The 10,401-nt window shown below is 32.5% G+C and overlaps 1 protein-coding gene across 1 annotated transcript in view; it reads left to right on the top strand.

Annotated features, from left to right (window-relative positions):
* The window catches only part of Hdx (highly divergent homeobox), an 80,446-nt gene extending 70,518 nt beyond the window's left edge, over positions 1-9,928 (top strand). The window contains exons 8-9 of the mRNA XM_026410544.2: positions 5,765-5,887; positions 9,803-9,928. Of these exons, the coding sequence (XP_026266329.1) occupies positions 5,765-5,887; positions 9,803-9,928 (249 nt within the window). The remainder of the gene's footprint in view (positions 1-5,764; positions 5,888-9,802) is intronic.
* The last annotated feature ends 473 nt before the right edge of the window (positions 9,929-10,401 follow it).

The raw sequence follows: 10,401 nt of genomic DNA on the forward strand, positions 1-10,401 counted from the left end.
AATGATGATAGCTATCTCCTGTATTCAAAAAGTCCTCCTGGTCAGCACTTTACTAATACTGCTGCTCTGACAATGCCCTGACTAATAAAAACAAAGGTTTAGAATTAGTAAAATGTATTGTGACAGCAGCATGTTGAATTTTATTATGATGCTTACTTATAGCTTAGATTGTTGTAGAGTGCCTCTGGATAGGAATTTAGGTTGTGCAGATGTTTTACTTGATATTAAATAATCTGAAAAGGAAGCAGTTTTATCAAATAAAATAAATTCTAAACTAAGCTGATAAAATAAATGGTACAATAAACATGTTCACAGATTGAATGTGATTAATACCACAGCATCCTCTCAATTGAAATAACAAAATAACCATAGAATTAGCTACTTTTTCTATTTTTTTTTTAAATTTTTTGTTCTAGTTGGACTCAATACCTTTATTTTAATTATTTATTTTTATGTGGTGCCGAGGATCGAACCCAGGACCTTGCACATGCTAGGCAGGCACTCTACCACTGAGCCACAACCCCAGCCCAGAATTAGCTAATTTTAATGTGTTTTATGCAGCTATTTGAACAAGGTCAAAGATCCTGCTATACTCTTTGAGTACATATCCGTGAGGTACAAAAGTGTTAATATAATTTATGAATCAAATATAGAATAATTATATATATATATATATATATATATATATATATATATATATATATATATATAAAACTACTTAAATTATCCATCACCTGAAATACAATTTTTGTTGTAAGTACATCTGAAATTTGTTCTCTTAGTGATTTTGAAATGTATAATACATCATCATTTACTATATTCACCTCACCACATATACTATTCAGGTTAAAAATAAACAAAGAAATTTTGTCTTTTGCAAAACATGAATGAAATTAGAGACCATTATTAATTTCAATTAGTAAGCCATGTACAGAAAGACATACTTCATGTTCTTTCTTATATGTGGAATATAAAACAATTGAATTCAGAGAAGCAGAGAATAGAATGGTGGTTTTCAGAGACTGAGAGGTGAGGAAATGAGGAGATGAATGATAGTCAAAGTGTACAAATCGTTAGACAGGAGGAAGAAAGGGTGTTTTTGTTCAGAATTTATTGTGGGTTTCTTGTTTTGTTGTTGCTACTTTGTCTTGTTTTGATTTTGTTTTTGTTTTGCCGGAGATTGAACCCTGGGGGTCAAGAATGTTCTCTCCCAGTGAGCTACACACCAGAACTCTTATTTTTTTTATTTTTATTTTTTTGTAAGAGACAAAGTTTCCCTATTTTCTTGCTTTAGCCTCCATGGTAACTAGTACATGCCACCACACTCCTTGTATTTCTAACCAGGTTTACTGATATATAATTTCCACATAGAAAAAGATCAGTTCTTTATACAATTAAATGAATTTTGACAAGTGCAAACAATTGTGTAAATACTGCCTCAATTTGTTTATTCACTTGCTAATGAAGGTTGGACTGTTTTCAGTTAAGGAATATTATGAAAAAAAAAAGATGCTATAAATGTTTGTGTATAAGTATTTTGGTACATGTGTTTTCATTTCTCCTGATTAACTATCTAAGATTACAATTACTGGATGAAAATTAATATATTGAATTTATATCAAACTGAAAAAAAAATCCAAATGGATGTGCCACTTTATACTCTCACCAGCAATGTATGAAAATTTTAGTTGTTCTACATTCTCACCAATACTTGATATTATTAATTCTCTTAACTTGAGCCATTTTAGTATGTTAGTAGTAGTACTTCATTGTGGTTTTAATTGGAATTTCCATAATGGAAAATTATATTAAATATATTTTCATGCCAATAATTTTTCATATATCTTCTTTACTGATATATCCAAATGCATTGCCTGCTTTTTAGTTTGTTGCTGGTTCTGTAAATGGTTTTTGTTTTGTTTTGCAATACTGGGAAATTAACTTAGGAGCATTCTACCACTGAGCTAATCCCTGGTCCTTTATATTTATTAGGTTGAGTTAGGATCTCACTAAGTTACCAAGGCTGTCCTCAAACTTTTGATCCTACTGCCTCAGCCTCTGGAGTTGCTGGGATTACAGGATCTACCTGGCCTATAATTTGGGATTTAAACCCAGTTTATAATTGGGATTTAAGAGTTCTTTATGCATGCTGGATATGAGTACTTTTTCAGATATGTGAATTGCAAATATTTTCTCCCAACATAAGAATTGTGTTTTATTTTCTTTACTGCGTTATTTGATGAGTAAATTATTATGAAGTCTTTTAAGTTTCATGCTATTTATGTCCTTTCTGAATTTTTTGCCTTACCAAAGGTCACAGTTTTTCTCCAATTTTCCTGTAGTCCTACATTTTTAGGTTTCACATTTAGGTATATATCAATTTCTTATTAAATATTTTTTTATGAGATGAGGTAAGGGTTGATAACTTTTTTTCATGTGGATTTACATTTTCAACCACTATTTGTTAAAAGGCTACGTTTTCTTTGTCCATTAAATCACCTCAGTACCTTTATTGAAAATCAATCAACCATGTGTGTGTGGGTTTATTTCTGTACTGTTTGATTGATGCATCTGTGTACTCTTATGCTATAAATATATTTTCATAATTACTGTAAATTAGATAGTAAATTCATTCAGAAGGCTTTCATGGCCATTAACTTATTTGAGTCTTAAAATCCTCAATACTATAATGTTAAGTTTGGGATTATTAATATAATATGTATTTTACTGATGAGTAAACCGACAGAGTGGTTAATTGGCCTACCATGTTTACAGTTATCAGTAGACCTAGCACTAGAATACCCCTAAATCCTAGACTAGTATCTTTTCTGAAGTAAATTTTAAAAAATACTGAAGAGAAACTGATCCCCATATCAATGATTCACAGTGGTAGATTAAGAGATATTTTATTTTTCTTCCTTTTTATTTTATTTTTTAAATGTGTTCTGATTAGTTATACATGCAGAATGCATTTTGATATATTGTACACAAATGGAGCAAAACTTCTCATTCCTCTGGGTATACACAATGCAGAATCACACCAGCTGTTCAATCATGCATGTACATAGGGTAATAATTTCCTATTCATTCCAATATCCTTCCCACCCCAATACCCCTCCCCTCCTCTCACTCCCCTCTGCCCTATCCAAACTTCCTCCATTCTTACATAGCCCCCACCCTCAATTATGAATCAGTACCTACATATCAGAGAAAGTATATTCCTCCTTTGTTTTGTTGGGATTGGCTTATTTCATTTAGCATGATATTCTCCAGCTTCATTGATTTAGTGGCATATATTATAATTTCATTCTTCTTTAAGACTGTGTAATATTCCATTGTGTGTATATATGCTATAGTTTCTTTATCCATTCGTCTGTTGAAGGGCACCTAGGTTGGTTCTATAGTTTAACTACTGTGAATTGAGTTGTTATAAACATTGATATGGCTGCATCACTGTAGTATGCTGATTTTCAGTCCTTTGCATACAGACTGGGAGTGGAATAGGTCAAATGGTGTTTCCATTCTAAGTTTTGTAAGAAATCTCCAGACTGCTTTCTCTATTGGTTGCACCAGTTTTCAGTCCCACCAGCAATGTATGAATGTATCTTTTCCCCCACATTCTCACCAACACTTATTGTTGCTTATATTCTTGATAATTGCCATTCTGACTGGAGTGAGATGGAAACTTATAGTAGTTTTGATTTTCATTTCTCTAATTGCTAGTAATGTTGATCAGTTTTTATATATTTGTTGAATGATTGTATTTCTTCTTCTTGGAAGTGTCTGTTCAGTTGTTTAGCCCATTTATTGATTAGGTTATTTATTTATTTTGGGGGGGGTGTTGTGTTTTTTGACTTCTTTATATATCCTGGGGATTAGTGCTCTTACGTGAGTTATCTGTGGTAAAGATTTTCTCCAATTCTATAGGTTCTCTCTTCACCTTATTGACTGTTTCCTTTGCTGAGAAGGAGAATTTTAGTTGGAATCCATCCCATTTATTGATTCGTGATTTTATTTCTTGCTCTATAGGAGTCTGATTAAGGAAGTCAGGGCCTAATCCAACATAATGAAGATTGAGACCTACTTTTTCTTCTATTAGGTGCAGGGTCTCTGGTTTAATTCCTAGGTCATTGATCCACTTTGAGTTGAGTTTTGTTCAAGGTGAGAAATAGGAGTTAAATATCATTTTGCCACACATGGATTTCTAGTTTTCCCAGCACCATTTGTTAGAGAGGCTATCTTTTCTCCAATGTAGGCATTTGGCACTTTTGTCTAATATGAAATAACTGTATTCATGTGGGTTTTTCTCTACGGCTTCTTTTCTGTACCATTGGTCTACGTGTCTATTTTGGTGCCAATACCATGCCACTTTGTAGTATAGTTTAAGGTCTGGTATTGTGATGCCTTCTGCTTCACTCTTCTTGCTAAGGATTGCTTTGACTATTCTGGATCTGTTATTTTTCCAGATGAATTTCATGATTGCTTTGTCTAGTACTATGAAGAATGTCATTGGGATTTTCATGGGAAATGCATTAAATCTGTATAGTGCTTTTGGTAGTATGGCCATTTTGACAATATTAATTCTTCTTATCCAAGAACATGGGACATTTTTCCATTTTCTAAAGTCTTCTTAATTTTTTTTTTAATTTAGTTCTGTAGTTTTCCTTGTAGAGGTCTTTCACCTCTTTTCATAGATTGATTTTGAAGTATTTTATTTTTGTGGGGGCTATTGTGAATGGGGTAGTCTTCCTACTTTCTCTTTCAGTGAATTCATCACTGGTGTATAGAAATGCATTTGATTTATGGGTGTTGATTTTATATCCTGCTACTTTGCTGAATTCATTTATTAGTTCTAGGAGTTTTCTGGTGTGATTCTTTGCATCTTCTAAATATAGAATAATGTGATTGGCAAATAGTGACAGTTTGAGTTCTTAGTTTCCTATTTGTATCTCTTTAATTTCTTTCTTCTGTCTGACTGCTCTGGCTTGTGTTTCAAGAACTATGTTAAATACAAGCAGTTAAAAATGGCATCCCTGTCTCATTCCAGTTTTTAGAGGGAATGCTTTCAATTTTTCTCCATTTAGAATGATGTTGGCATTGGGCTTAGCATAGATAGCTTTTACAATGTTGAGGTATGTTCCTACTCTCCGTGGTTTAGCAGACTCCTCATGGTGGGGAGCTAAGCAAACTACTTACAGATTTAGTAATAACAGTCCCTCTTCAATATAAATCAATCTTTTTAGTTTTCAGTATTTGGCTTTCTGAATGATATATTCAGCATTGCTGTACCTGGTGTTCCTCTTAGGGCTAATTGGACTCATATTCTTAATTCTAATGCAAATGCTAACTGTTTGATATAAGAAGTGTCTTATATCAACTTCTCTTATTGGAATTTATTTGAATGGGTTTTTAAACGTACAGGGTTTTTTGTTGGTGATTTGCTTAAAGGGAAGCCTTTGAGTTACAGGATAATTCCTATTGTGCTTTATATTTCAGTTTATTTTCTTTGTTGTCCCTATGATCTGGTTGCTTTTAGAATTTTATTGTGCTTCAAACATGTACATTCTAATGTTAACATCAGGTAATTTTTAAAATATTTTTTTGGTTGTAGTTGGACACCATGCCTTTATTTTATTTATTTATTTTCATGTGGTGCTGAAGTTCGAACCCAGGGCCTTGCACGTGCTAGACAAGTATTCTACGACTGAGCCACAACCCCAGCCCAACATAGGGTAATTTTATTGTTTGATGTTTTCTCCCTCAGAATGAAGAAGTCAGATTCATTGAAAATGAGTTAGAGATTCAAAAGCAAAAATACTTTAAACTTCAGACTTTTGTTCGAAGCTTGATATTAGCTATGAAATCTGAAGATAAGGAACAACAACAGGTAGGTCCCAAAGAGACTAGTAAGCTAAAATGCATCATGATGTAAAATAGCATGTCACAACTGGGTTCTTCATATCTTTTTTTTTTTTTTTTTTTTTTTTTTTTTACTTTATATTCCTGTTTGACATGGAGGAGAATGGTTGTTACTTTACGACATTTTTCAGTTTTCTTGAGAAAAGGAGTTCAGATTTTTGTGCCACTATAGTGGGAAACTTAAATAATTGATTCCATATTTTATTAATTCCAGATCACACTTTAAGTAGGGAAAACTGATTTTTAAATTGATTTTAAGGAAATTCCTCAAAATGTTTGTAGAAACAGGGCTACCCTAACTAGAGAGGCATATATTAGGGAAATTTTATGAATGAAAAAGTGAGACATTTATTTACCTCTCTTCTGGAACTTTGTTGCCTGAAAGCCCTCTGCAGAATTCACAAATGTTTGAATATCTTCTATCATGTGATCTATTGCTCAACACTAAGAAATTATGAAATTATTTTGTGAAATTCTTTGACCGGACTGCATAACTTAATTTTCTCAATTTAAGTAAACTCTTTCAGTCCCCTACTCTAAGATAAAATGTCCCTTGTTTTTTTGCTATGGATTTTTGTTTATAAATACCTTCCAAGTTACATTTTCTGTCTCATATTTTTATGTGAAATCTATATAATCATTAATTCATCTTAAAATAATTATAGATGGATTTTAAATGTGCCATTTAATATTAAAGGATACCAAATTTGTCAGATTTATATAGTTCCATGCTATTCCTGTCTGATAAGTCAGATTTCTGCCTGATAAGTCCTACCAATATTGTGAGAGTCAGGTAACCATTGTTTAGGAAGCTGTTCCAGAAATTTGTATTCAGTGAATAATGTCAGAAGTATAAATAAATTCACCTCCTATACCCAAGCAAGACTGCACATACATACTCTATCCCAACATCTCCATGAGGAAAGATTTAACATCCCATAATTCCACTTTTCTTCAAAGAAAAAAATCTTTATATTATTAACTGATGTGTTGAAGCACAAAATTAAAACTAGAAGAGTATTCAGGAAGCTCAAAATAGCATGTACATTACATGTTCAGTATCATGAATTTTAGGTCCAACCAATGCAATAATGTGAAGCATAGTATTGATCTCAAAATCTCATAGAATATTTTTAATTCAGTTTCATGTCCTGTTAACTAGTACTTACCTGCTATAGTTATTGCTGTCTCCTTACATCTGGGAATTGCATATAGACTCCATTTTATTCTAATTATAATCTCATTCCTATTTAGGTTCTTTCCCCAAGACCACAAGCAAATAATAAAATAAACTAATCAGTGTTCTATTTTTCTCCTTCTCTTTTACTTTTCCTTTGATAAAATGCCAATGAACAAACATACGGATAGAAAAAAATTGGCTGAAAGAGAGACAAAGTGATATAAACATTTTGCTAAATGTTTTACCCTATATAATCAGCACCCAAAATATTCACTACTGATTTTCATGACTTTCATAATGGATATGGGGTATAATTAACCTAAAAATATGGTCTCAAATATAGAAGACACTAGTGGTAGTGCATAAAAATAGTCTAGGTGATCTCTTAAATTATTGATTTTTTTATTATGAAATATTTATGGATTCATTTACAGAAATAATTTTAGTCTACCTAATATAAGATAACTATTGTGTCATTGGTTTCTTAATTTTAAAAATTCTTCATTGTTTTCTCATTAGTCTTATTTGGGAAGTTGATTAAGATAAGTGGTCCATAAAACAATTTGACATGGTAAAGAATTTCAGGGTTTAAGCCTATATGTCACACTCTGATTGAAATGTAAGATTATCAATAGGTATTTTAACATCAATGGCCATTTTTTAAATCAAAATAATGTTGCCAGCATTGTTCTAAGCCATAAGTTCTTTTTACCCCTAATAATTCCCTATGAGATCCTAACCTGATCAATTGCCTTTCTTGAACTCTAATTCTCCACTTTACAAAGAAGATAATAATGATAACATTATAGAACTTGGCATTCATACCTTAAGTTCTACAGTAACTGTTACAGAGACTGATAGTGTATTGGGGAAAAGCTTTAATAATTTCTTGGAAGAATGACACTTGGTCAGACCCTGAAGGCAGCTGTCATTGATGAAGAAACTTTAATAAAGAAAGTTGTGTTTATGTTAGGCTCCATGAAAAAAAAAGCAGTTCCAACAATTGGCATATTCTGAGCATTTGTTCAGTGTGGCAATGCTGCAGTCTATTAAAGTATGGAAAGAAGAATGCTGACATGGTGTTATTAATAATACCGTATACTGCCTCAGATATTAAAGTTTTACTATTTCTTACTACACTCAATTTAGTCAGTCAACTTCATGCAATACAGTGACAAAGAAATGAAAAACAGTGCTTCTCTGATGTGTAGGGCTCCTTACTAGAATTTAGAATATTATCATGTCTCCTCATCTACTTGACTTTCCAGGACTCTATGCACATGGTCAATGAGTGTGAATTTGAAAACTTTTCCCTCTTTACTATGGTGGTGAGTTAAATCCAGTGATATATTATTCATAGTCTGATCAGCCAATTCAAGCGTTCCATTGCACCTGGACAGGATTAATGGTATCCCACTGTTCTAGAAAAATAGTTCTGTTTCTGGGTACTGGAACCCAGAACCTTAGAGTTCATGTAATAATTTAGGTACCTTTGCTGTGTAAATATTCTCCATTTCAGCAAAAATTTCATGAACAACTTAATGATATAAAATAAGAAACACCTTTTTATCCCAGATAGGAGGTAGTCTTTCCTTGTACATTTTGAAAAAAATGAAGAATGTACTCTTGCCTTTGTGCTACACAGCAACAGTATAAAATCTATAACTGTCACTTTTTTAATAAAGAAAATAGAAGAAAACTGTCTCATTTCAACAGTGGATGTCATATGTTCTCCAACATGCCCTGTCTTTCTGTTCCTTAATTGGATAGTGGCAAGCTTTCATTTGTTCCTATTCCCTTGGTCCTTGTTTACTGTTGTGCCTACAGCCCACACTACAAGTAATGCTATCTAAAAATTTCCAGATATGCTATATTATTTTTAGCACTGGGAGCAGCAAATCAATCATTTAGTACCAATTTCTTATAGTCAAGTGGACATCCGCACCATCGGCACATAAAATTGGATAAATTATTTCTCTAGTTTAGATGCATGTTCTGCAACTCCAGATGAAATAATGAGACCATGGCAAAGCTTAGTTCATCAAGCTCAGTGTATTCTAATTATTCCAGCAGAGAAATGAGCAGCCTCTAGATACATCATTACAACAGTTAGATTTAATGGTTCAACTGGCCCTAGTGGGTGCTTGGCCATCTGTAGATATGGGCATAGTGTAAGGAAAGAGAAAAAAATCAGTGTCTTCTCAAGTTGTTAAAGTTTAATATAAAGTAGACTAGTTGAACTTCTTTCCTAACCACTAAATTCATTCTCCCAATGAAGAACAAAATGTGGTTTTCTCTAAGTATAGTGAAACCAGGCATGGGTATTTTAATGAAGAATACAATTTCAAAACTCTTTAGCAGTGATCCGTGAACACTCAAAAACAGTATGAAAATCACTTAACGCAAACACTTCAAAGTACTTTGTTCAGAACAGTTGCTCATTTCCCTCCTGATTTTCTCCTTTAGACAGGGTTCTAATCTACATAACCCACACTCTCAACATCTAGTATTATGTTACCTCTTATTAGTGTATGAATATATTTTTTCTTTTAGGTAAGTTAATTATATAAGATCCTGAAACATAATTGCTTTTTTCTTTAAGACCATGAGAATAAATCAAAATGAAATGGCTACAACTATTAACATTAAATTGAAAAAAATCTATCCACATACTAATCCAAAAAATTGATTTTTCTGACTCAGGCACTGCTGTCAGATTTACCTCCTGAATTAGAAGAGATGGATTTCAATCATGCTTCACCGGAGCCTGATGATACCTCATTCAGTGTGTCTTCTTTATCAGAGAAAAATGCCTCAGACAGTTTGTGATTTGAGGGGGAGGGGAATATATGATGCAGTCTTTTGGCTGCTTAACAGGTGTGCATTTCAAGATAACTGTATTCTGTTGCCCCAATAATCTTCAGTTGGAAAAATGCATTGTTGAAACATTCTGTGAAAGATGAACAAGATATAATGGCTACAATGCAAAAAGCTGCATGTAAAATTTTAAAGCAATCATTTGAGATTTTCTTCCAAACTGGAACTCTGGGAAAAATTTAAACAACTTAGCTATAAAATTTATTATGTCTGATTTCTGAAAGAATTTTGCTTGGCTTTATAAAAGAATCTTAGTAATAGTTTTAACCGGAGACACAAAAATTAAACCATTTCAACATTACTTATAAAGTTGTTATAGCTGGATTGGTCTTGTTTTTGTAGCCATTACATCTTTCTTCCTCTCTCCTTTTCCTATCATCCATATACACTTTTACTCAGGAAAGTGGATTGAAAATTAAAAACAA

The sequence above is a fragment of the Urocitellus parryii genome, chromosome X (assembly GCF_045843805.1).
Source record: "Urocitellus parryii isolate mUroPar1 chromosome X, mUroPar1.hap1, whole genome shotgun sequence".
Taxonomy (NCBI): domain Eukaryota; kingdom Metazoa; phylum Chordata; class Mammalia; order Rodentia; family Sciuridae; genus Urocitellus; species Urocitellus parryii.